We start from the raw sequence: 27,366 nt of genomic DNA, 5'->3' as shown, positions 1-27,366 counted from the left end.
GTGGAAAGGAGTAGATGAGAGAGCCGTTTGAAGGCAGCGGGCTTTGAGATGCTATACATGCCTGTCCTTGATTATATCTACCAGTAGTGATATAGAACTTGTTTGCTGATTTAATCCCATTTTAAATGTTAATGTTCAATTTTTCTGCATGTACTTTCATATCTGTTGAAAGTTAGGTCTTAGAGGTTAAACAGTAGTCAAGGCTTGGCAGCTACCTCCCGCTACCAGAGGAGAAGCCTGCAGAATCTCCAATGTGTCTCTCCGGAGCCTCAGATGCGCCTGTCTTGTATTCTGTTCAGAGATTTCCTACAATTGATTAACTGTACCATGTGGTGCGCCTCTGTGGAAGCATATGCATTCATTATGTTACCCCAATCATCCATTTTTATGGCTTTTCTTTTAATTTGTCACATCTGAATATGGCCGTGCAAATTATACAAAATGCTGAATTGATTTTTTTTCCTTTTTTTTCTTGATGTTGGTGTGTTGCAAGTATATCACATTAGGTGCTTGGATTAATGCCTCTGAGAAGTAGCCAGTGGTTGTATATTGTGTCCAGTATATTTCAGATTAAAGCAAAACCCAGACATTCCTAAAATCAATTTAACAGTCTTAAAGTATGAGTAATCTGCTCATGCACTCTCTCCTATAGTACTCTTTCACATTTGGGAGGATGACTACATTTCGTGGCTCTGCAGAGTAGGATTAATGAGTGCTTTTGGTGCCTAAAGACGCATTTCCATTCCAGGGCAATAATTCTAATCTAATTACTTGAATCCACTCAAAGGAGTGGGTCATTGATCAGGGAGGCCTTATCAAGTGAATACGGCTATTGATCTGGACAAGGATATTTCTTCCTAACACTGTTTCGTTGTCGTCAGTGTGTGATTTAAGCTCAAACATCCATTTTCTCCCGTATTGTAGCTGACTTTGTGGACCAAGTCAGGACAGAAGTGATGTGTGATGGGGTTACGAGTAGGACTGAGGATACTGTCGATGGTCACATCAATGACAGTGTTCATTTTCAGGCCTCATTGAGCTGTGAAAAGTCATAATAAAACAGATGGCTTCCCATTCCAAGGCCTGTCACAGATGTTGGGGGTTGCACTGGATCGCTGGTGCTGTACTTGGACACTCTTCAGCGTCACCATCTGTGTTAACACATACAGTCACGAGAGCATTAGATATGTAATGACTTTGGTTGCAGTATAACACTGAAGTAACTGCTTACACTGTATCATTAGATCAAACAAGCATTTCCATAAAGGTTCTGTTCATTGTTGTTATTCTTTGTAACAAAAGTCAGATAATAATCAATAGTAATTGTCCCTATGGGTTTGTGCTCTAAGGATCATCTTCTGGACCGACTGGGATGCTACTTTCCCCCGGATTGAGGCTGCATCAATGAGTGGAGGAGGTCGACACATTGTGTTTAAGGATATGGAAATTGGCGCCTGGCCTAATGGACTGACTCTGGATCATTTGGAAAAGAGGATCGTCTGGACAGATGCACGGTACAACACTATAGTCATTTTATGGTGTATGCAGAACCACTCATACCTTTTATGACTCTGAACATGTGGTAGTATACACTGCAAAGGATCCACCATTCCCTGAGAGAAAGTGTTACTTTGAATCTCCAATCTAGCAGCCAGTGGACAGTTAATAATTGAGGGAATGTAATATTTAGAGATCTTTGTCCAATGGCCATATTTGGTTTTAAGTGGGTTTTAAACAATTTAACAGTTTCATCAGTGGACTGGGTGGGTTACACTTTGATCTGCATGCCTCTACTGTTCCCTTTCAATGCATTTGAAGAGCAGTTTAAACTTTGATACGGCCCTTTGTGTTGATCTCTTTTGAACAGCTCCGATGCCATTTTCTCTGCACTCTATGATGGTAGTGGGGTCATTGAGATCCTCAGGGGCCATGAATACCTGTCCCATCCTTTTGCCGTGTCTCTGTATGGAGGCAATGTGTACTGGACGGACTGGAGAACGAACACTTTAGCAAGAGCCAATAAGTGGACTGGGCAAAATGTCACAGTCATCCAGAAGACAAGTGCTCAGCCTTTTGACTTGCAGATCTTCCACCCCAGCAGGCAGCCGCAAGGTGAGAACGTTTTTTTTCTGGCTTTGCTGGTTCGAGGTGTGACACTCACAGAAAAGAGACAATTCACTACGTTAGTTGGACTGACTTCTGTGTATAATTTTTCAGTTTTAGCTTAGGTACTGTAGCACACTCCCTGTGTTGCCTCTTCTTGCATGGTACCTAGTTGTAACCATCCATTGTTTGAAAGCAAAAAGTCTTTACAAACTTTTTGTAATGAAATACATAAGAGAAATGTGACACAAAAGCCCCTCTGTTATGTTTGTGCTCCTGCAACTTTGGTTCCGCAGCACTTTGATTAATTCTGACCTTCAAACTCTAAAGAATTTCCATTGAAAACGGAGCAGAATGAGAAGTGCTATTAAAGAGGTTTGTGAAGAGTAATCATCTTTTTTTTTTTTTTTAGGAATTTCAGTTTTAGTGGTTGCCTGTTAAGAGTTTAAAGGTTCAAACATCTTATCATATTATCCTCGGTAGGTAAACAAGAAGCACTCATATGTAATTTCAACATAATCCTCTTGTACAACTAGTTATTGACTGAGGATATATTATCTTTTAAAACAGAATCCATTCTCATGTACTGACAGGAGAAAAAGCACAATGTAATTAATTTCAGCTTCTGCCTCTGCCTTCATTTGGCCTGTCAATCAACAAGCATCCGTCTAAATAAAAAAGGTACTCATGCAGATAATTAGCTAGCTTGAGTTAATGGTAGCCTCAAATTTTTCCATCCAAATTATTGTAATTGGCTCATACTTCTATATGAAAAAGGTTTTTTTTTTTTTTTAACTGAATGTGAATAAAGAGGGATGCATAATGAGAAATACATCCACCAATGAATAATTGTGCCACATCCAATAATCAAATCAGTTAGTAATATGAAGAGTGTGTTTTGATGACAGGAAATACGTGAAATAGTTCTGAGACTTCATTAATATTCTCAGCAATTTCTTTTTCAGTGAACGCTTCTGAATCTGTTAGTGTCACAGTCGAACAGGTAATCAATTTTCAGAGCAGCCAAGTAATCCAAGATTCTGACCACAAAAATTACACTGCTGATGTGCTGTCTGACAGGAGGCCTACACATGTAAGCCAATTTTTATTTGATATGCAGATTAGTTTTTAAGATTTAGTGGCATCTTAAAATTAATGGCATGAAATCTGTTTTCAGTTCACTTTATCATGCTTTTTTCTGTAAATAGGTTGTTTTGAAATAGATTTTTGCCTGATTTGTAAAGCACATCTACCAAAATGAGACACTGGATTATGGATCCTTTTGGCCATGTGTGCCAAGAGCAACTGGCTGATGGATCAGGCTCTGCCACAACTGCCTTTTTCTGCATTGCCAAGTTTGAAATGCATTCCCCTTGGCTTTCTTCGTATGTGAGCCACCATCCTAAAATGGGCATTATTACGGTGGTAATCGGGTTTACATCTATTTAGCGATTCCACTGCTTCTCCACTGTGTCACAAGTTAATTTACTTGTTTCCTTCCCGTATCTGCATTCTCATGACTGTTCACCACAGATAAGTGTGATCAAAATGGGACTGCTCTTCCAAAGATGACAGTAAGCGTGTCTAATCCGATTTAAAAGAGCTCAACGGCGAAGGGGGGTGGCAGGGTTGGTGGTGGGGGCTAGCATTTACATCAGGCTATTATCCACTGTAGCTGGAACCAAGGCTTCCAAGCTGTGATGCTCCACCAGACCCCAAACATCTGGACCAGAGAAAAAGAAGGGGACACATGTGCGGAGGATGGGCAAAGTGAACAGTGATAATATGCTTCTTTTCTCATGAGCTATTCAGCAGGTAAAGCTGCTACATACAGTAGCACTATCTACACAGCACTGTGGAGTCTTAAGCAGAAGTACCAGTACTCATACATTACTAAAGTATTTGTTCTTATGTGTCCTGTTCCCTTAAATTAATGAGGAAAGAAAAAAATAGATGGGCTTAACATGATTCATTTTTTTATTGGCATAACTGTAATGATCATTGTGCAAAACTTTCTGCAATTAAAATCATATTTGTGCCATTTGGAACTTATACATATTTCCAGGCAAACAAACTGCACTGCCATTACTTGAACTCAATTATCAGGACAAATGTAACAGGCTTGGGAACAAATCAGCACAACAAATATAGGTCCCTCAGTGGAAGGAATCACATATTAAATTGTACCATCACCAAACCAGGCCCTCTCTGAGTATGACTTTTGGATTAAAAATAAGCATTTCTCCTTATTTTTAGAGAGTACCAGTATTTTTTTCACTATTTGCTACAAATAAATCTGACAGTTTAGAGCAAACAAACACCATGGCTCCGCTGTTGCTGCCTGTCATCCCTCAAGAGCGCGATTCAGGTGAATGCATCGCTGTTGTGATGTCTTCCTATTAGCATACAGAGTCAGCTGGGTGCTGTTTCCAGCTTACGTAGACAGAGGTACATTTTTGTCTTAACTTAAATAAGCCACATTTGTGATGCAATGTGACTCTCCAATGTGTTAGTGAACGAGCCCAGGAAAATGAACTTTGAATGAGCTTGTTTGACATGAATCATCCAGAGTAGATGGAGGAATGAATGTGTTTGATGCATGAAATGTGATTGCAGCATAATGGAAAATAACTGAACTATGGCTGACTTGCTTTAGTTTTGCTGAGATGATTTATTGGATAGGTAAGAAATTCATGAAACCTGACTACTTCAAATGTGCAGCTCCTTTGATATTACTGTACAGCGGGAAAAAGCTCTTGAAATTCAACTTGCTCTGTACGTCTGGTAGAAAATGTTGTAACATTAGAGTTTTAACGGATATTCTGCAATCTTGGCACATCACAGTATCTGTCATCTCAATTTTAATTCCTGTGAGGTAGCAAAAAGAAAATAGTTTTATAATTTCTAATTTACTTTTATGTTTCTAAACCTCTTCAGACCCATTTGAGTAGGTGACCAGCCTAAAAGTCATGCATGGGCAGACGACAAGTAAAGATCAGTCAAATTCAGCATTACTTTAATACCCTTTTTTTCCTTGGCATTCACAGTGTACTTTGATATTATACGTACTGTGCCATTTTTCCTTTTCTTTTTAGTTCTGTGAGCCTATTATAAAATGATTACCAGTTTTTTTGAGAGATCAATTACATGTTACATGTTTAAAGTGCATGTTATGCCAGCCTATTATTGTGGGTTGCACTAACCATGATGTTAATGCAGAAGATGAACAATCCTTTATCATGGATGTATTTGATTAGAAACAAAATGTCCAGGCTGTGCAGATAACCATGACTACACGCCTGACTAGGTCCTCACACATGGTTTGAGTGTTAACGACATCAACTGCCAGACCACTCTCACTGTACCTCGTTTCTGACACGAACGACTGAAACTTCAAATCAGAATCTACTGTGAAAACCAGTGCAGCTGATATTGATGTGCTAGTAAAAACATTTAATTTCCTCTGTGCCTCCATCCGTTGCCAGATAACTTTGCCCCCAGATTTAGAAATAATAGGGGTCTCTCACCTTCACCAGTCAAGGAATCTTCAATCTTGACAGACAGTTCAGGGCCCACCACACTCCAAGTGCAGTATCAGCAGATGAAGATTCTCTTGACATCTTATACTAAGCTTGAGACTGCAAGGTCAAAATATATTTCAAATTGAATTACTCATAATCTTTGTCCCAGAATGCGTCTTAATATTATTGATTGCATTTAAAACATGTTCTTATCAGTTTTTCCTCGAGTGAAGAGTTTTAAAAAATTGAGTGTATCAGGTCCAGTCTTTCGCCCTTCTTTCCTTCACAGACAACCTCTGCCAGGATCATCACATTTTCTGTCACCACACCCCAATTGCTGTTGACAAACAAGTGGATATGGGGCATCACATGAAACCCTCCTCTAGTGACGTTTATGTCATTCCACCCAGATTCTTATCTTAAGTGCGGGATGCGGTTGCCCCCTGTTTCCTAATGAACGCCTCTTCTCACTCCGCTGTGATCCTGACTGCTTTAAGACAGCCTGCGTCCAGCCTTTTCACCACAAACCTGCTCTTGATCCCTCGGACCCCATCTACAATAACTGCAGAGCAGTTCCCAAGCTTCAGTTTACTGCCAAAATCTCACAAAAGTCCACCTCATTACAGCCTGTAGAAGCCCTGTCAGACAACAGAATGTTTGAAATCCAGTCAGGTTTTCAGAAAAATCAAATCAGCCCATGTGAATCCTGAGGTCAAGAACCTGCTGGCTGTTCTCATGTCTAGATTTAAGATTAGAAGGAATAGTACCTTTGCTGTTAAATCGCCTATGATCTGGAATGACCTGCCTGAGGTATTCAGACCAATGCTTTAAGTGGGAAAAAATAAGTGCCGGTACTCTCCTTTTCAGCTGTTGGCTGGTAAATTAGGTGGTGGGTGGTCGGTACCAGCACATCATTAACTGACAGGGTACTGTACATGATGCTGATTTAAAAAAAAAAAAAAAACATATTTTCTTGTTAAAATCCATCTGTGAATAATCTATGAAGACAAATGAATCAGTGTTTGTCTCTATCCTGTCCTACTTTCTGTTTCTTTTGTGTCAACAAATTATTGCCAACATGAGTTTATTCACTGCTACTGTAACTGTTTCAACGGTAGGAATAGCAACGTTTACAACAGCAAAGTCATAATAAACTCAATATCTGGAAACAAATTAAAATTTTCACTAAAATCAAGCTGAATGAGTGATTCCTCATGTTGCTGCTGTGATTCACTACATCCAGGTAGCCTAATGTTACACAGGGGCTTGGGGCTGGTTGGTCTCAGCTAGAAGTTTTTGTGATTTGTGGCCAGATAAACAGCCTCCACAGACGGCTGTCATTGTTCTTAACAATCTGACTGCAACAGCTTCACAATGTTTCTCAATAAGAGCTTTCATTTTACTGTGCCCTTATAAGTACTAATGTTAGCCAAACAAGCACAAATGGGCGCTTTTCTGAAATATGACTCGTATTTAACCATGCTGAATAAGTGATGGGCTACTTGTTAGTAGCTAGGCAACCACTTCCCAGTGGTTGCCTAGCTATGTCTGCAGCACATGGAGTTATACTATGATGAGGCAGCGGCGTGCATGTGAGAGAGCCATGGATGTGTGGTGAGAGCGTGCAGCGCGGGTAAGCCCCGCCTCTCAGTGAGAGACAGAGGAGCAGCAGAGAACAGAGCGGCGACAACAGGACTGTGGCGTTCAGTGTGAAAGAGACATCACTATCACGAATCGGTCAGAGAGAATTAGAACAGGGCAGAGTACTGAACGTCCTGACTCCCGGTACGCCCCGTCACGCCGTAAAAAGTCCTGGTACACGGGGGTTAAAATCTAGAAGTGCTGGGGTACTCCGTACCGGTGTGTACCAGCCCACTGGTTCAGACATCCCCAGTTCAGTATTTTTTTTTCTAAATCCCATTTTAAACCTCATTTTCTATTCATTAATAAATTTATGATGATGTCTTTCTCTTGCTTCCATCCCAGAACCTCTGTTTATGCTATATCCAAAATATATTTGTTTTGAAAGGTGCAAAAAAGTAATTGTACTATTTCTTATGTCACAAAAGACTGTTGGTCTATGTCGAGCATTCATCTCAGCCCATCTCCTAACTTGTTATGCTGAGTGTTCTCGAATGATACTCAATTTATTTTTCTTTCTCTTTCCTCCCATCAGCGTCTAACCCATGTGAAGCGAATGATGGACGTGGTCCCTGTTCGCATCTGTGTCTCATCAATTACAATCACACTGCGTCCTGCACCTGTCCACACCTTATGAAGCTTTCAACCAACAAACAGTCTTGTTATGGTGAGGGAGACCACGTTCCTCGTTTGTCATGTCTTCTCCTTATGTCATCAGAGTAGAAATATGGAGGATATTGTGCAAATCACATGAGATTTTAGCAGGTTGAACATTATCCGTTTCTTTTTATACTTTCCTTCACATGTGAATTCTACCCATTTTGATTGACACTAGCATTTACATCAGGCTGTTATAAACTCACCCCCACCTGGATCAGACAGAAAGGTCAGCAAAAGTGCATTTTTTCAAAGTTCTCGATTTCTTGATTATCCCACCAGCGCTGAAAAGGTTCCTCCTGTATGTGCGTCGGTCTGAAATCCGAGGTGTGGACATAGACAACCCTTACATGAATGTCATGACGGCACTAACGGTGCCAGACATTGATGATGTAACCATGGTGGACTACGATGCTCAGGAGGAGAGGATCTACTGGGCCGACATCAAAACCCAAACCATCAAACGGGCCTTCATCAATGGCACCCAGCTGGAGACTATCATTTCCTCAGGTGGGTGCATATTCATCCTATATACAGCCCAAACTCTTTTGGTATGGACTTAAAGCAGATATCAGTGGAATGTTTTTGTTAATATAAGTCCTAAATAGTCCTATTTTCCGTCAGCAATCACTTACATGAAGTATTTCAGCCTAAACACGAGTCTCTCCGTCACTCTGCTCTGCTGTAACCCGAGGAGAAAATTTTCCTTGTGGGATACAAGTGTTATCCAATGAGGGGAGAGAACGGCATGAAGGGCTGTGTGTGCAGCCAAGGGATGCGCGTGAATGTGGTGACGTAGCACGAGGACCAATTGATGCCTGACAAGGGCGGGGGCTGCTAACTCATGGTGCGTTCAAGGAAACTCGTACTTTGTGTTTTTCCTTCCTGTGAAGTCATACCAGTTCGATCTGGTACGAGTTCACGGGTCGGAAGTTACGAGTGGCCGTTATAGGGAACTTTCACAGACAACAGGACGGTAAAAACACGAGCTACGGGTTACCTGGAACGCTACCAAGTCGTAGTTGTGACTTGAAACTGTAACTTACGGTTTCAAAAGCCTGCCTTGAACACAGCATTAGCCGAAACGGCCGTGCCGCTGTTATCTGCTTTAAGTGATATACAAACTAAGTGTGTATGTGTATTGAATCTCCAGAAACCCCTTTTTTGTGGTCATGAAGTCATCAATTGCATTCAATTATTGTAATTCAAATTTCTTATCTAATGTTTCTAAGAACATCACTTGTATTGGGGCTCATTACTCTCACACTGTTTATACCTTTATTTTGCTTATGTTAGATGTACCTAATTTATCCTGAGCTTCTTTGCATCGTAGTTTTGTAACGCACACATGACAGCATTTTCATGTTCTTCCTGACAGACATAGTGAACTGTCGTGGCCTGGCTCTAGACTGGCTTTCCAGGAACTTATACTGGCTCAGCTCTGAAAATGACGAGTCGCAAATCAATGTGGCTCGCTTTGATGGGTCCCTGAAGACTTTCATCATCCACGGCATTGATAAGCCAAGGTGCCTCGTAGTGCACCCCGCCAAGGGGTAAGTAGATTAGAGCAGAGTGTGCACTTCGTCAGTGCCTCACACTCACATTGCATAGTGCTAGAAAACCTGACAACAGACCTCACCTGTGCAAAAGAGGGATCAAAGTGTTGTTGTAAAGAGGTTATGTTTTACAAGCTTGAGATGTTTGCAGATCTTTACATAGCTGTCAGGTGGAACAAAATCTATTTCCTTACATTCAGTTTCCAGTTTTAATTAATAAAAACACAGCAGTGATTTACTCTTATAAACCTCATGACATGTTGTGCCTAATTGGATCACTACCTCTTCACCTCATGCCTTCCCGCACAGGAAAATCTATTGGACTGATGGAAACACCATTAACATGGCCAACATGGACGGGAGCAACAGCAAGGTCCTCCATCAGAACCAGAGGGATCCTGTAGGTCAGTAGTTCTGAATCAATTTAATTCTGCTGTACCCTGAAATGCCATTCATATTCAAGTCATGTCTGTTCAGTTCTCATAAACTTCCTGCGTTTATGTACATGTTTTAGCCTGGTTTGATCTGAATGTAATTAACCAGATTACATGCTTTGCAGTAACACAGTTTTCCAATAACTCAAGGATACTTGATTTGCTGCTGTCTGGAAGGATACGTGATAGCCTTTTGCAAATATCTTAGTACAACAAAACAAGAGATAAAACTGAGGGAATTTGTCAGTTTTGTTTGGTTATGGATTCAATTTATGGTAATTTAATTCAATTAAATTTTCCAGCATCAACAGCTGTGCCCCTGCATGTACCACTTTGCATCTGTGTTCACTTCATTCCAAATTCATTTGAAGTAATTCCCTTATTTGAACTGTAATTTGATGAAGATAACCCGATAAAGCTTTTTACCTGAAAGTTGTAATAATTCCACTTTGCCTTAATCTGTCCATAATCAATTTATTTCCTTGCACGCCCATGCAGTGACTGTACAAACTAAATCACATACTGTTTGTACAAGCTCTGGCATTTCTCTGTTTGGACAATGTCAACAAGAATCAGAGAGAACACCCACCTGCTCAGTGGTGATGTTATCACAATAGGCAGTGTCAAAGAAATTACTTAAGTAAAGGTGTCAAAGTGTCTGGCAAAGACTGGCCAAGGTCTGACAAGGCTACAAATGCTGGAGTCTCTTTGAAACCCAGAAAAAAACAAGGCTAAACTGAAAGTACATGGTTCCAGTTTACACCTGCATGTTTCACTGTTTGATTCTGTTAAACACCATTTATTTTTAAATCTGCATTAAAATTAAAGGTACAGTATGTAAGAAATCTAAAGCAACTGGCCGTAAAATCCTCCTAATATGTCACAGAGACTCAGGAATAATGTTCATATAACATGATGAACTCACCAACAACAATAGTACAGCCAGAGTATTCGCATTAAAAATCTTTTTTTGCAGACTGCAAATCATGTTTATGTTTTGAATTTACATGTTGGCATGTTGCGCCACCTAGCCCTCTCTCACAGTCACGGCGGCGTCAGTGGCATTTCAGCCTCCGCTTCAGCTTCCACTGAGCTGCCGCTACGGCTGGGAGAAAAAACCAGATCACCGTGTTTTGAATTTGACTGCAGTAACCGTTTTTGGCCACATTCTTACATACTGTACCTTTAATTTCCCCTGATTGTTCTATGAACCAGTCCCATGAACCTTGTGCTACCAAAAAAATGAAAAGCGAAATCAAATAGAGTATTCATCCTTTTAGTTAGATCATGACTAAAATATGACTATCAAAGTATGAGCCTTATCTGCCATGAAGTTAAAATATGCTTTCCCCAAGATCCTCATCTTGTGTTTTGTTTCATTTTTCGTACACAGATAAGTGTTGACTGTTCTCTCAAATTGTTTACTATTCTTTGTCTTATATACAGCAGGAGGTACTTCACTCAATACTTCAGTCTAACCTGTTTATAGAAATCTACTCAAGGCGATGATTAGGATGATTACAGACTCCAACGTCCTTCAAACAGCTGTTGAGGGCTTAGCCTGTACAGCAGGTGTACACTATCAGACAGGCCTGTATAACCAACGACTAAGCCGTGGTAAAGGGGAGCAATATGTTGGCTGTTTTACTGAATGTTTCCACAGATATCCATATCAGACAACATTCAGGAAAGAGACTGTGAAAGTACAACTTCTTAGATTTTAGAAACATGCTTCTTTTTTTAGAGATATATTCCTTTTTAAGGTTGTTTAATTTAATTATTTATTTTTAATCTTTTACTCCACTTTCATTTTACTTACATACCACTACTGCAGAGTGGATATTAGAACCATTGATTAATCAAAGGTGTTTGATTTTCTTCTTTTACATTAAAACTAAAATTTATTTGATTATACTTTTTTTTATCCAAGCTCTATCCCCAAGAAGCGTATGTGAGTGAGTAATTGTAAATTGTAGCCTGATATAGCAGCAGCTATAGCAGCTGGTCCTTTTCTCTAGTAGCTGGGCCTGTCAGCAATTCACATAGCAGAGCACTGAATTTCACTGGCTTCATTTATGATTATGGGATAGACCAGGGGACAAGAGTAAATTAATGATGCATTGTGACTGTGAATCTGCCAGACATAAATCCAACACATGGTGGGGTATAGTGAGTTGTTCTGAGGCACACAATTGAAATTACTTTTACTTTAGCCAGGGAATGGATGTAAAGGCAGCCATTCTCATTCTCATTGGTTTTTCATGCCAACTGGATTTGTAATGAAGAGATCCCCTGCAAACTACAGCCAACAAACATAACTATTTCTATTTATCACACAGGGAATACAGTAATGCGGTTTTGACATGTGCACCTTGTCTGTGCCTCATATTTACTTTAGTCAGGATTTGTCATTGAAATTATTAATCCTACCATCTTTGCTGCCGTCGACTGTTTTAAGAAGCTTTTAAAAACCATGTGTGAAGCACTCTGTGTTACATTTATAGTTGTATTATTTTTATACTATTTCATGATTTTATGCATTTCTTAAATGTTTTTCCTTTTCAGCACATTGTCACCCAGATTCCACAAGATGCTCTATAAATAAAGTTGTATTTACATCTGATGGATCTCTGGTGAGACGGCCACATTTTTCAGGGATGATGATAGAGCTTCATGATAATATAACATGTGTTGTTTTAAGATGCTTCACCCAGCATGTCTTATCTACTATTTTCTGTTTTTGGTATCCATTTATTACACCATGTCCTGGGGCTAAACTCTGTATCTCAGGCCCTGATCACATTAATGTGCGTCTAGGTTGAGGTTGTCAGCACCAAGTATGTCAGTTCACAGCAGGCATTGAAATGCAACCCCACACGTGTCTCAAGTGACCACTTGTGATGAGACCTGAGAGAGAGAGAGAGAAAGAGAGAGAGGCGGGAGAGAAAGAGAGAAAGAGATTTCCATGTTGATTTTACACCGGCTGTGTCTGTGCTGCATGGCTGCTACTGCCGGCTATATCCCTCAGTGGAGTTTGTTGCTTATTGGAATGCTGGATTTTGTGTATTTATTTATTTATTTATTTCAGGTCAATGGTAATGTGGAAGCTATCCATTTTATGTAATTGTGTTGGTATGATGTTAATATAATTTCAATATCAACATCAACATCATTTTTTCCTGGAACATGCATGAGTATAAACGAGATGCCAAATTTGTAAATCACACAGTGAAGATGAGAGATCCATATCTCACACCAGTGTGTCACACAGGCAGTGTTTCTGCTCTAACTTGTTAACATGTGAGCCTAAATGGCAATCAACACATTCTGCAGCCTCCGTGCTCATGCCGTACCACACATCAAGCGGGTTCCTGGCCTGAGTGAATCAATGTGCACAGCTCTACGATGGGATAAGGTTTTATCTATTTGAAATAATAAAACACTGAGTTCATGATGAAGCTGTGACGGGACAAATTAGACTAGGGCACAGGACAGATTTGTGTTCACACTGCTAAAAGGATGTGGCCACACGTGACGTGACCCGAGCCTCCTCTGAATGGGGTCTGAGTGATCGGGTGAATCCACGCCTTTCCTGTCCACCTGGTTGGATGGTTGGCTCATCCAAGACGAATGCTAATGCCAGGTCTGAACAGGGCCCCGGTGAATCCTAGCACAATGAATGCTAATCGCTATCCTCTCTTCTCTTGTATTTCTCTCAGGTCTCTCAATAGACTACACTGCCAACAAGCTGTACTGGATAAGCTCGGCCAATGGCACTATCAACAGGTGCAATCTGGATGGCAGTGGGCTGGAAGTACTGGAGACTCTAAAGAGGGAGTTAGCCAAAGGCACAGCTTTGGCCGTGATGGGTGAGTGGAGCTTGTCACAAGTGCATCAGATTGCCATTGGGGATTAGTCAGAGAGTGTAGAGGGTTTACGTGTTTAACCAGTTAAGTGGCTGTTGAATGGAGCCATTTAGGGAGTCCGTACAACAGTTGTGCTTCACATTGTCAAGTAGCAGGGGCAATAGATAATTAAAACACCGCACCGCAGTGATTGATCATTGATTCTCTCGCTCCTTTCGTAATGAAAAGGGAGGCGGGTGTTCATTACACGTTGATTCTTGGCATCGGTGCTGAATCTAGTGAGCCTCATCATCCATCAGCTCATATGCTCATTTCAAAACCTCCCTAAGTTTTAGTCAACCAAACAAACCTTCTTTTCTCTCCTTCCCTTCCTAAGTACATACAAATGTGCGAATAGGTAGTGTAACCAGTTTAGCCAAAACACATTCTGGCATTACATCATCAGAGACAGCAATGTATCCTAATTACAGTGCTCACACACCAAGGTTTCTGATTGGTAGCCTATACCTGCAAAACACATATTTGAAAAGAGGAGAAAACCCTAAATAAATAAATATAAATAAAATAAAAAATATTAATAAATAATACATATTAAATGAATCTGGAATAACGGAGTGGCACCTGCAATATTAAAATAAGCCCACTTGATTAATTTAACTATGTACCTATAAACAGACCACTGTTCTTCTTGTCAGAGAAGTGACAAGTGAAATTTGTTAATTTCAGTTTTATTTCATTTTATACATTTGTAAACAACAACAGACTGGAATTTGAATTTTAAATCATCTCACTTCCATAGGGCAGCAATCTTGACAATTGGGAAGCTTCCCAGTGAGCTTTGTGAATGCACTGTGCTTGCCAAGATTGGTAATGAGAAGGGGGCAGACACTGAAAAGAGAGCTGTAGGTTGTGTGTGTGTGTGTGTGTCTGGACCAAAGTATAATTTTTATTTTCTAAGTAGAAATTCAATCAATAGTGTTGTCAGGGTGATACGTTGTGTTCTTGAAGCATGTTATTAATCATTGCAGTGTTTTGTTTCCTGTGTGGTGGGTATCTGTCAGCATGTGTAGATACTATTAATTACAATGTTATAGAATAAGGCTGCGGTGTCAGAGTGAAATTCCACAGTTTTATAATGTGTCTGCAACTCAGAGATACAACGTAACATCATTTTTGTTATTTTTGTAGTTTTTTCTACAGCCAAAATTTCATGGTGGGCTGGTATGGTCGAATCCTTCTACAAATTGTTGATGGAATGTGAGATGACATGAACTGATTGCGGAGCAAAACTGTGAAATGCGGCCTCTGTCAATTCAAACATTTTTGGTTTATGTTGAGGAAATTGTTGAATGGAAGAATGAACAATGATGCATCGTATTATTATCATTGCACCATTGAACAGAGAAATTTCACAGTGTTTTAACATTGCATTTGTTGCACGGTAATGTTCTATTATACATAGAAGACAGTCTAACGGATTTATACATTTAAACTTGGAGTCATCGAACCATGAAGGTGTCACACCTTTTCTAATGAAATATCACAAATCATCACAATTGTGTGTGGTGATTCAGCACTGTTAGTAAAGATGTTGATCAATCAAATACAGTAAATTATTAATGTTAGATGTTTTATAACTAACAAATACTGACTACCTGAATTACGTAATAAATTGAAATATTGATTAGTGTGTCTGTAAGACACCAGTCTCACTGTAGATGTACAATCAAATAGTTAATCATTTACCTATGATATTATGAACCAAGGACTCTCCTAAACACCTGGTTTGTGTTTGATATCATTCTATCTTGATTTATTAATGCTGTATCTATCATTTATAAAGTATGAAAATGCAATCAGTAAACACAAAATTGATTTGTTAAACAAGAATTAAACATGTTTCAAAATTTCCATTCTACTTAGAAATAGAAGGAATAATATCTTTAAATGTTAAATTAAGTATCTGGTTGCTCACCCAGTAGAGCACTTACAGTACCACATGAGCTCAGTCCTACGTGGGACTGGGTTAAAATCCAACTCACAGCCCTTTGCAGCATGTTGTCCCCCTCTCTCTCTTCCCTTATTTCTTGTTTCATAATAAAGGGCTAACAAGCCAGAAAAAATTGAATCAAATAAAGTGTTACCCAACATGAACATTGGACACTAGAAATACTGTGTAAAGCAATTCCTCTTATCCTGAGATTAGCATCTGAGATAACATTTAATGAAATGTTCATTGTAAGTTTATTGTCTGTGAGGCATTCAGTTTCTCATATCAAGATGCTTCCCCCTCCTTACTATTAAGCCATTGGATTACAGGGTCAGCTGAAAATGAAGCTTGGGGGAAGAAAGCAGGACAGCAGCCAGATAGGTCATTTTACACTCCTGAGCTTCTTTTGCTGCTGGCAAGTGAAGAGACTATTGGTGATACCCATTAGAGAGTAATATTCCCTCTACAGGTTTTTTTGTCTCCATGGTGAAAGATGCAATTAAGTGCATTTGCTGACCATTCAATCTGTTTACCACCTCTGTTTGCCTGTTTTCGATATCTCCTCTCTTTTGCATTCTTTTCTATCTTGCTCAGCAAAGTGTGGTTATCTAAAAGCAACAGGGGGAAATACAGTGTGTTACTAGTACTGGAATAATAATATGAATGTGTAGATGCAGTAAACACATGCACAGTCTGCTTCGGCAGGGAAATAACTGGTAGGCATCATCAGGTGAATGTGGGTATTTAGAGCTTCTGAGCTTGTTGTAGGGGATTAAACAATCAAACAACATTAATGAGCATTAATCTAACAATTGTTCCACTCTGTCTTCTCATCTGTGATCAGTTGGACGTGTTTGAAGTAGTTTAGGTTGTAACAAAGGCGCATCATATGAAAACAAGGAAAGCTTGAGCCCCATCAAGATTTCTAGCTTCTTCGCAGCAGGAGGTGAAGCAGGCAGGCACACAATCATGAAAGGGTTTTCGAAAAGGTTATGTCTCCGCAGTGGTGATCTGTGGAGTATGATTCTCAGACAGGAATCAGGCATTTTGTCTACCGAGTTGCTGGTGTTTCCTTTTCAACTTTTTCATTTTGCGTGCATGTCGTGGTTATTGCTCACGCTGGTTGTGAAAAGGTATAATGAAGGCACTGTTACTGACACAAGGTCGATCCACTCAGGTCCTAAGGCTCTGTAATAATTGGATTGGCTTGAGGGAAAGGTGAGGGTTTCTATTTAGAAGGTGTGAGTGATCCATCAGCCTCGACTTGCCTGGAATGAAACGAGCAGTTGGGATGGAAATTGAATATGATGTGCCAAAACTGAGCAATCACAGCTCGCCAGCGGTCCCCACGGCATCAAATTAACACAGGGTGCAAAGCTAATCTAGGCTAACATGCCCTCCAGGGTCAAATGTTTTGTAAACTGCATGTAGACTGTCATTCTCACTCGTGGGAATTTGTCTGATTTGTGGAAACGAGTTTACGTTCCATTGAGCCTGAAGCTATTAATGCACGTGGGAATTGTTTCTGTGTTGTTGTTGTTGTTGTTTTTTTTGATAAATCAGAGAGGGTGTCTCACCTTCTAGGGACTGATGATGCGAATCCAAACATTGCTCTGGTTGGATTTGTAAGTAAAAATATGCGGCAAAGTTATCTGATAACAATTTCCTTATGACATAACGTCTTGACTGCAAAATAATCGTTTTTTAAATTACATTAGCTTGTTGATATAATTGAAGTGGGTAATACACTGAGGCAGGTAGTGTGCAGTTACAGCATTGCTCAGGATGGGTAGATTAGTGTGTGGATGCTGCTGCCTGGCTTCCAAAATGTGATTTAGAGTTACATATGAGGGAGGAGAGGAGCCTCCTGATTTTTCTCCACTTTGCACTTCAATGGAATTTTAAAACTGAGAGTTCCAATCACATCTGAAGTGTCTTTGGTAAAGTGCAGGGCCGTGTATCGCTGATTTCTGCTGACGACAGAGGCAGGGGTTGGAGGACAGAGCAGTGGTGACGGCCAGGGTCAGGAGCCTGTTGTGCATGTGCCTAAAGACACACTCATCACTTATGCTCAGTGGCAGAACTGCTGAAGCCTGGAGGTTCTGACAGGCAGAGCAGAATTTAACCCCATGGAGTTAAACAACAGAAAGAAGAGGAAGATCTAATGTTCCTCAATAACATTTCTGCATTTGTATTCAACCAACTGACTGAATAAGATTGCCATGTATTATATATATGTGTACTGTATATGGGTTCATGCTATAGTCAGAGATCCACTGTATGAATGTAAATATGTGTAAATCTGCCCTGGTCGACAGTGTTTGTAGCTAGGGCATTAAAAACCACAGAAGCACCAATTAATTTCACTCTTTTATGGCAGCTCCGTCAAACTGAAGTGCATGGGAGAGTCTTTGTTGGTGTAAACCTTTCCCTGACATCAAAGTAACTGATGCGCACATCATCAGCGGCAAGTGGGCAGAGCGGGGTATCCCACTCTTTAATCTCAAATCAGCTCAGAGAATGCTTCAATTATTTAGGGGCTTTACGGTATAAGAGTGCCAGCCTCTGTGGATTAGAGTGCAAGCTGAAGCACACCGTTTGCACTTGGAATTGGTGATGAAGGGTGGTATTTGATTGTGCTGTAGTGTTTTTGAAGGCTTGTTTGCATCACAACGTGTTTTGCATACATTTCTCAGTGCAGCGGACAAAATGCTGCAGTGTTTCCTGACGCCAAAATTTGGTCTTATGTTGCAGTTTTACTCGACCTGCTGGTGTGGTCAAATTATGTAACAAAAGTGACATTGGTGGTTGCAGGTGGCAAACTCTGGTGGGCAGATGAGGAATCGGCACAGCTGGGAACGGTGACCAAGAGAGACGGACGGAACCTGGTTGTTTTGAGAAACAAGACAAGCGGGGTGGTTCATATGAAGGTGTACGACAGAGAGGGTCAGAAAGGTAAGCACACATATTATACAAATATACAAACACACAGATGAAGATGCAGAAAGACGCACACTACACCACAAATACTCATGGCGCCTTACTGTTTTGTTCTCCCGGTTGTGTGTGACATCCAGGAAGAACCCCGTGCCAGATAAACAACGGAGGATGCTCGCAACTCTGTTTTCCCACTTCTGAGAACACCCGTAGCTGCTCCTGCACTGTTGGATACAACTTGCGTAGCGACCGCATGTCTTGTGAAGGCAGGTTTTCTGACTTCTCCTTTTTACACTGCCAGCAATGCATTTACATTAACATTTGATTTTTTTTTTTTTTTTGTGACTCTGAATGTGTGATTTTAAATGTGAAGGAAATTCTAAAAGAGCATTCATGATTGAGCATGCTTTATTGCCTTTGTGTAGAGAACATAATAGGTTATCTGTCATTCTTCAGGAGTTGACTCATTTCTGATGTACTCCATCCATGAGGGGATCCGGGGAATCGCTCTTGACCCAAACGACAACAGTGAAGCCCTCATGCCCATCACAGGAACACTGTTTGCTGTTGGAGTTGACTTTCATGCAGGTATGATACAGTGTGTTTTAATAGTATTGGATGTTGAATTTAAAACTGCAAATATATACCCCTGAGACCAACTGAAGCGTGAAGAGTCACTATATCTGATAAATATGATTAAATGTACACACTACACATTATTCCTTCCATTTCTCATTAAAAACATGAAATAGTTTTTCACGTGTTAGAATTGCTTTTGCGTATGGTTCACCTGCAAACTTGCCTGTTGTTTAGAAGATGGACTGAATAATTATTTTATTTTATCATGCTATTTTATAGCTAAGATGAGGTGAATGCGTCTTTTTATATCCATTCATGTTTCAGATGTCTACTTATACAGTATTAAGGGCTATAATGGCTCGCTCTTTGACAAGACGTGTTGTATAAAAGGCCTTGCACCTACAGTATCATGCTGTCTAACAGACTGCGGCCTTGTGTCTTTAGGTTGGACTGATATATGATTTAATCATGTATTGTACAAATCTTTTATGAATCACCAGTAAGAATAAAACACAAGTAACAATGAACAGTCCTTCACGTAACCACTGAAATGAAACCCATGAACTACCTAAGCCCTTTAACAACCCTAACAGCAAGAGATACTGCTCTTGAAGCAAGCTTGATTTTTTTTTTTTTTTTGTAAAGAGACAGGGCACAATAGAGTAGGGTAATACCAGCATGCTGTAATGCCTCAAATATGATGCCTACAGTATGTGGAGTCCACCTGAACCCCTCGGCTATCAGGCCATCCACACACACAGACACACACTGCACAGTAACATGGTGTAATTTATATTGCTAAAGCGCAGGACAGGTATGAAATAATCTTATTTTCATGTACAGAAAATAAATAATGTGCTGTGATTTAGAGTATAGCCCTTGTTGGGGCTAACAGCAAACCATTTTATTCATTCTCAATCCTAAAACAATAAAGGGGAGTGAAGCTCTTCCTAATACTGGGTTCTACCCTTTTGAATAATGGTTGGTCTGTGTGATTGTGAAATGCAGTGTACATGAATGAGTAATAAGTTCATGTTATAGAGGAGCCTCGCCTTGAATAAGATTAAACTATTTCCTCACCAGCCTCTGAAACAATCCCAATGCAAAGCAATTCCCAAGATATTGTATCAAATGAAGGTAACCTTACATGCAGAGGAAAGCATGGAGCCAATACCTTGTGCTGTCATTTGTTACATCCCTCCTTATGATACAAATGATAGATTTATAACACCAACAAATGCTATGAATATACTATGGGCTGGTAGTGTTCCATATATGAAATAAGTTGCCACTGATGGCATGATAACAAATGCAGTGTAAAGGAAACTGCATATGCACAGGGGTTTATATACTGAGGATATGCAGCAATTCTTTTTCAGAAAAACAGGAAAGGACGTCGTGTTGGGATAATTCCACATGTACACTGTGACTTTTCAATGTAGGTTCACAAAAAAATGAGGTTAGGAAATGTAAATTTATACAAAGGTCGCTGAAACCGATTTAATATTCCCACAGGCTGACTGTGCCAGAGGCAGAGATCAGCAGCCATCCCATCACTTGACAGGAACTCATATCTACAGAATATTATCTAGTGAGAGGAAAAAACGATACCCAAACACTATTCACAACAAGGTCTTACATTGTTGGGGTTTTTTTCATACTCTTGAAATGTTGTGTTTCAATACAGTGACTACCACTAATGAAATGCAAATGAAATGAACAACAGCTGGGCATAGAGTGCTCATCTTGAGCATCACTGGGTCAAAATGTGTCAATTTGTCAAATGCTTACTCTACCTGTGCTACAGAGCTGCTTGCTAATCCTCAGCTTTACATTTATTGCCTCCACAGCAATAAAGGCTGGGACATTACTGTATGTTTTCAGGTTGTCTCTCTGTCTGTCCCATCCACATGGATGCGCTTTCCCCATAATGCCTTGAAGGAATTTCTTCAATTTTGGAAGATAAAGTATTTTTTGTGATCAAAAGTCAAGGTCATGATGACCTCACATTCCTGTGATATATCAGGAATGCCCAAAGGGAATTTCACAGTCACTTGGATTCAAGGATCAACTGATTAGATTTTGGTAGTCAATGGTTAAAAGGTCAAGGTCACTGGGACCCCATAGCTATAACATCACATCACATCGCCTCATTTAATTCATACACTAATTATAAAAATCTAATTATGACACAATTGAACTCAAGTGTCAGGGTTAGGGTAAAATTGGGTGATGATATGTTGTATTTAAATTGTCAAACTTCAATGTCACCATATCTTTGCAACTTGGTTAGACACATACAACTGTGAAGTGGTAATTGAAGGTCATATTTCCAATATACTGTAGTAAATGTGATCATGCTAGCATGTCAAACAAAGATACTGAAGATAATACCTACGTAACATGTTAGCATGCGAGCTGAGCTGCTGTAAAATTAGACCTACTAGTCTTGTTTCAAAATCTCACCTGCAAAAACACTCGTGTAAATCATTAAAGGTTGAATATGGAGAATACCACCATCTGTTGATCAGAGATAGGAGTTACAACAACAGAAAAATAATTCCTCCAGTCGGTTGCCAGACAGTTTCTAAGTGTGTGCTAATTGTGATAATTGACCTATGGCTAAGCCACGCCCCCTCCACTCACTCGGACAAACAGTCAACATTGGGTGACAGTTGCTATGGCAGCTGTCACAGTAGAGACATTTCACAGGAGGCAATTGATGGTTTTTGGAGACAGAAAGATTAAATATCATCTCGAAGTCACCAAAACTTAACTTAACTTTGCTGCTATGGCTGCCGTTTGCCGCGAAACGCCGATAACGACGGGCTAACTTCTGTTAGCCTGTCTATGGAGTTTTGCATTATACGTTAGCATTAAGCTAGCAGGCTTTATGCTTAGTTGTGATGCTGGCTAACATCCAAACATCTCTCACAATATGTTGCAGAACAGATGTAGACATCCTTGTTAGGTTTATCCACGTTTAGTTGGTGTTGTGGTCTTACTGCATAACTTTATCCAGAGCAGACACTTCTCTTGGTTGAGATGTGGCTTGGAAAAAGGTAAAAAATCCACCCCGTCGCCCAGCCTCTCGGGATACCTAGTGTCAGAGTTGCATGTACCCCATGCACACCGTTTGACCATTTTAAACTTAATATGTCAAGAAAAAACATATAAAAACGAATGAAAACTGATTAACTGCAATGCATTTCAATGGACGTGGAAGCAGAGAATAGGCCTATTTCACGACTTCCAGGTTTTGGTACTTCCGGTTTCCGTTACAGGGTAAAACTATACTTCCGGTCGCGGAAGCGCAATGGCTGAATCCAAAAATAAAAGCTTCTGCTGCGTACCTCAGTGTACAAATTCAAGACAAAAAGAGCCGTACTTGCATTTCCATGAGTTTCCGAAAGAAAGACCTGAGAAAGAAGTGGGTTTTGGCTACTGCTAAAAAACAAACAAACAGCATAGACCAGCATAATTTCCAAGCTGGTTTTTCTAGCAGGGTATATACGAAGAGATGATGGAAAAGACTTTGTTTAGCTTGCTTTTGAACGGCAAAATATTAAAACTAAACCGTACACTGGTTTACAACCGTTACTGAATTACTGTATATCAATGTCAGTTCTCCAGCAAAATCTTCTTGCTTAAAGGTTTTATTTGTCACTGTCCAAATGGAAGATTAGCGGCTAATCATTAGCCTACTGTAATAATGCCATACATAAAACATATGCCATACATAAAACATATGATATACATATATATATATATATATATATATATAAGCATAACGTCCGCTAGCTTAATGCTAACGACGGGCTAACAAATTAGCATCGCTATCGCCGTTCAGCAGCAACTGACAGTGATAGCAGTAGGCCTAAAGCTGCTAAAAGTTTTAATATTCTTTAATGCGAGAACATCGCCGTTAAATCCGCAGCCTGTTGTCAGTTTATCCAGATATTGCCTGTTAGGAAATGTGCTTGTTTTGGGAGAAATGCAAAGGGAGCAGCGACCGGGGGCTAGTAGGCAGATGCTCGTAGGCTACATCCAGGTAACTTTATCCACAGGTTTTTAGAGGTTTACCACTGACTGGTTAAACTTTTTTAGGAGATTAATGTTAGTCTCACTGATTAAATCTTTTGTGGCGGTCGTATTAGTTTGTTTGAATGAAAAGTGTCGCCACTCTGTCAATCGCTCTAGCCGCAGCTGACCGGACCGGATGTAGATTTACCCTGTATGACGTCACTTCAGAATCTTGTGAAATAGGCCTATTGTCCGAGTGTATGGGCTAGCTATGCGCACTGTGATTGGCTCATCGTGTTTGGGGGCGTGGCTTAGCCATAGGTCAATTGGAATGTAGATTGGAATGTAGACACCTGACTTGTACAGGGAGACTGGAGGCTCGCTTCCACATCATGGCTGAAAACCAAACCTGCATGATCTGAGCCTCTGACCCGGGTGGTGTCACAGGCAGTTGCTCTGGTCACAGGCTCAGCTCGCCTTGTCTTTGTGGCAACGCAAGTCTGCGACACAAACACGCCCTGTAATCTCTTGTTGATGACAGATAAAACTACACAAATACACACAACATAACATGTATGATAACCCATCGATACACCGATTGGCTTCGCTGAAAAAAATGCACACGACCGGGAGGAGGGTTAGCAAAACAGCGGAGAAATGAGCCCCAATGGTGGTGGCTGGCTGCTACGATGTAAACAGGAAGTCATTGTTGAGCCCGTCAAAATTCTTAAATGAATTAATTCAGACTAAATATATATTTTTTATGGGAAAGCAATACTTTTATTCTGCATCCCTCTAAATGCACCATGGATGTGTTATTTTAAAAAATATCTATATATATATATAGCCTATATTTATAGCTTTTAATATGCATTCTCCATATTCAACCTTTAATGACAGAAATTGGTGACCATACGTTAGCCACAAGGGGTATAAAATCTCACTGTAATCACAAAATACTGTCTCTTATAAGTATTGTACTTCACTAACTTTTTTTAGTGTCAGTTTAGGAGAGAAGAGCAGGTTGGTTGCTCAAGGGTTTCTGTGTTCTGTTTGTCATCCAATAACTATCAAGAGACCCTGAAATCTGATTCTGAATCTAAGCGACTTCAAAAGTCTATGGCAAACTTGGTGTCTAACAGCAGCTTCCAGAAAGAGAAAATGAACTGAACCCAAGCCAAAGTAGACATTGCCAAAGTATAGTACAAGATTGCCAGTCACTTTCCCCTTTGTTACCGTGTGCAGGTGAACATGCAAATACTTTGCTAAGCCCATCCAAATGAAGGAGTGGATAGCAAACGCATAGTATTTACATGTCATTACAGAAGCTAGACTGCCAGAGCAGAACAGATGAAAGCCCTGGAGCTTCACTCTGTTAGGTGAGCTACATGGTAAGTGTGCCAAGGCAGCAGGAACAAGAAAGTACAAATAAACATGTAACGCCCCCACTCCTAATAACCTTCAAGACCCAAACTGTCAAGCATGCACTGAGATGCACTTGAAGACTGCACCATGAATGAATTACGTAGCTACTATTTCAAATGATTATGTAATAGGGCTGTAAAATCAGGAAAGGCCCATAACAGTTTTACCCACACCATGTTTTGCATGAAGCGATATACTACCCTGTAAAATTTGGCCGACAATAACCTTTCCTGTCCTGGCACTGTGAGTCAACAAAGAGCTGGTGCTGAACTGTGTGGGTATTTTCCACCATCATATTTTATAGTCCCACACAAAATTTGGTGAAATGGACCGAGCTGCAGTAAAATAGAGTTTCATGAGCTGCTTTGTTTGATGGTGTAAATACTTTTGTGGTGTCGTCCCATTTTCTCTTGTCATTAACTGTATTGTGTATTTTGCAGGGAATGACACTGTGTATTGGACAGATATGGGCCTAAATAGAATATCCCGCGCTAAACGTGATCAGACCTGGAGGGAGGACATCATTACCACTGGGATCAGCCGGGTGGAAGGCATCGCTGTTGACTGGATCGCTGGTTAGTATCACAGTTCCTTGGAACTGAAGTTTAATACCACAGGCTATCAAGGTTGATTTTGATCGTAGGAAATTCTCAATCTATATCCACAATGCGTAGTTACAGCCTTGGGTTTTGTAGACTTGGCTTCATGATGGGATCTTTTTGTGTACTTTGTATGATCATCAAAAAGCCTGTGCTGTACTGTATATCTACATCTTACTAATTGCTTCTTTCTCCACAGGAAACCTGTATTGGACAGACCATGGTTTCAACCTCATAGAGATCTCTCGTCTGAATGGTGCATACCGCTCAGTGGTCATATCTGAAGGACTTGATCAGCCCAGGGCCATCGCTGTACATCCACAGAAGGGGTAGGAAATGTCTTCACTATATCAATGCGCCATTTACTCAGCAGCATGCCTATTAACAGTTGTTTCAAAGAGGTTTTATTCTGGACAGGAGATATGTTTAATATATTTGTCTGTGGGAAGTGAATACTGTGATACCAAAGCAGGTAATGCCCACACTAACTGACTGACTGGCTAATCACAATGTTCATAATTATTCACAAATATCCAGTGCTCACACTCAAAATTGGTTGTACACAGTGTTGACTGTCATCTGGGATAATGAGGTTTATTGTTCAGACTTTGTCATACTGTTGACCGAAACCACATTTGGATGGATATTTGGGGATTGCTGCCTTTTTTTTTTTTTAACTGGATGGACTGGAGAAACAAACTTCCCTTAGGGAATAAATATAGTATATATCTCTTGAATCATTATTTTAATGTACACGCTGTGTTTATGTGTTGCTGACCAGGTATCTCTTCTGGACTGAGTGGGGTCAGAACCCCTGCATCGGCCGCTCCCGCCTCGATGGTTCAGACCAGGTTACCTTGGTCAACTCAGGCATCACGTGGCCCAATGGAATTTCCATAGATTATGAGGTGCAGTTGTACACAGATGAGAAAAACATTGTCATCACCCTCATCCACATTTCCTGCCTCATATTATTCTTCTGTTGCTGAAATATGAACATGTCTAAATGCTGCAACTGTGTGATATGCTTTGTTAAATTATCCTTCAGGAAAATACATTATACTGGTGCGACGCCCGCACCGATAAGATCGAGAGGATCAACCTTGAGACAGGTGAGGGCCGGGAGATTGTACTGTCCATGGCCAACGTAGACCTGTTCTCAGTGGCGGTGTTTGGACCTTATATCTACTGGTCTGACAGGTAATTTATTATTTTCTTGAATGCACATACATGCATTGGCCTGCAAAGCCTGCAATCCTAACCTTACATTAACACCTCCCTCTGCGGGTCTTGTGAAAAATATTAACAGTAGTAGTTCTTTACAGCAAGATCATGGTGAATACTCCAGACACAAATCAGTGTTATCAGCAATCTGCAGCCATGTGTAAATTCAGACACACAGTTTAACTACATCCTATTTCCTTTCAAGTCAATCATTTTATGTATATTTATACCTTCCTGTTGTTCTTTGGGGTTTTGGGGTCTCTGAACAGACTACGACAGGTCTTAAAGAATAAGCAAAGAAATAGTTGTTAAGAAGTTAATCTTGTCTCTCCTCTGTGTGTTTTTCTTATTTTGAACTTTTCTTGCATGACTTAACAATCAATCATCCCAGGCAGCCTCTCCCCTTGAAAACAGGGACATAAGTAGAGAGAAGCTGTTGGCTTTATTGCACTTTCATTTTTAGCAGCTTGAATTGCATGGCAGGACTGGCTGATTGCAGTCTGGATTTTGCTTTACTTTTTTTTCAAATGAAATTATTTGTCTTCATGTCTATCTAACATTGTCATTACTTTGCCGCAGTGAAAAGTCAATATCATATGTTCTCTTCTCTGAAAATTAAACTACTTATTTTGCCCCCTTTGTCTCTCCTGGTGCTGCTCAGGGCTCACTCCAATGGCTCAATCCGTCGTGGCTTAAAGACCGACACCAGTGAGGCTGTAACCATGCGGAGTGGTTTAGGTGTCAATTTAAAAGATGTGACAGTCTTCAATAGAGGCAGAGAAAAAGGTAGATATTTCAGTTTTACAGCCCT

At 40.2% G+C, this 27,366-nt stretch overlaps 1 protein-coding gene across 2 annotated transcripts in view; it reads left to right on the top strand.

Annotated features, from left to right (window-relative positions):
- lrp1bb (low density lipoprotein receptor-related protein 1Bb) overlaps positions 1–27,366 on the top strand; it is a 288,370-nt gene that overhangs the window by 186,374 nt on the left and 74,630 nt on the right. For both annotated transcript variants that reach the window (XM_085766198.1, XM_085766197.1), the window contains exons 26-40: positions 1,350–1,514; positions 1,868–2,112; positions 7,801–7,932; positions 8,205–8,432; positions 9,301–9,475; positions 9,788–9,882; positions 13,632–13,781; positions 18,583–18,723; positions 18,846–18,971; positions 19,162–19,293; positions 25,173–25,307; positions 25,531–25,660; positions 26,113–26,239; positions 26,380–26,531; positions 27,217–27,341. In XM_085766198.1, the coding sequence (XP_085622324.1) occupies positions 1,350–1,514; positions 1,868–2,112; positions 7,801–7,932; positions 8,205–8,432; positions 9,301–9,475; positions 9,788–9,882; positions 13,632–13,781; positions 18,583–18,723; positions 18,846–18,971; positions 19,162–19,293; positions 25,173–25,307; positions 25,531–25,660; positions 26,113–26,239; positions 26,380–26,531; positions 27,217–27,341 (2,258 nt within the window). The remainder of the gene's footprint in view (positions 1–1,349; positions 1,515–1,867; positions 2,113–7,800; positions 7,933–8,204; positions 8,433–9,300; positions 9,476–9,787; positions 9,883–13,631; positions 13,782–18,582; positions 18,724–18,845; positions 18,972–19,161; positions 19,294–25,172; positions 25,308–25,530; positions 25,661–26,112; positions 26,240–26,379; positions 26,532–27,216; positions 27,342–27,366) is intronic.

Source organism: Trachurus japonicus, chromosome 21, assembly GCF_045865225.1.
Source record: "Trachurus japonicus isolate A0001 chromosome 21, Traja_1.0".
NCBI classification, from domain to species: Eukaryota; Metazoa; Chordata; class Actinopteri; order Carangiformes; family Carangidae; genus Trachurus; species Trachurus japonicus.
Note: the sequence above shows the minus strand (reverse complement) of the source record. Positions and strands in the feature narration are given on the sequence as shown.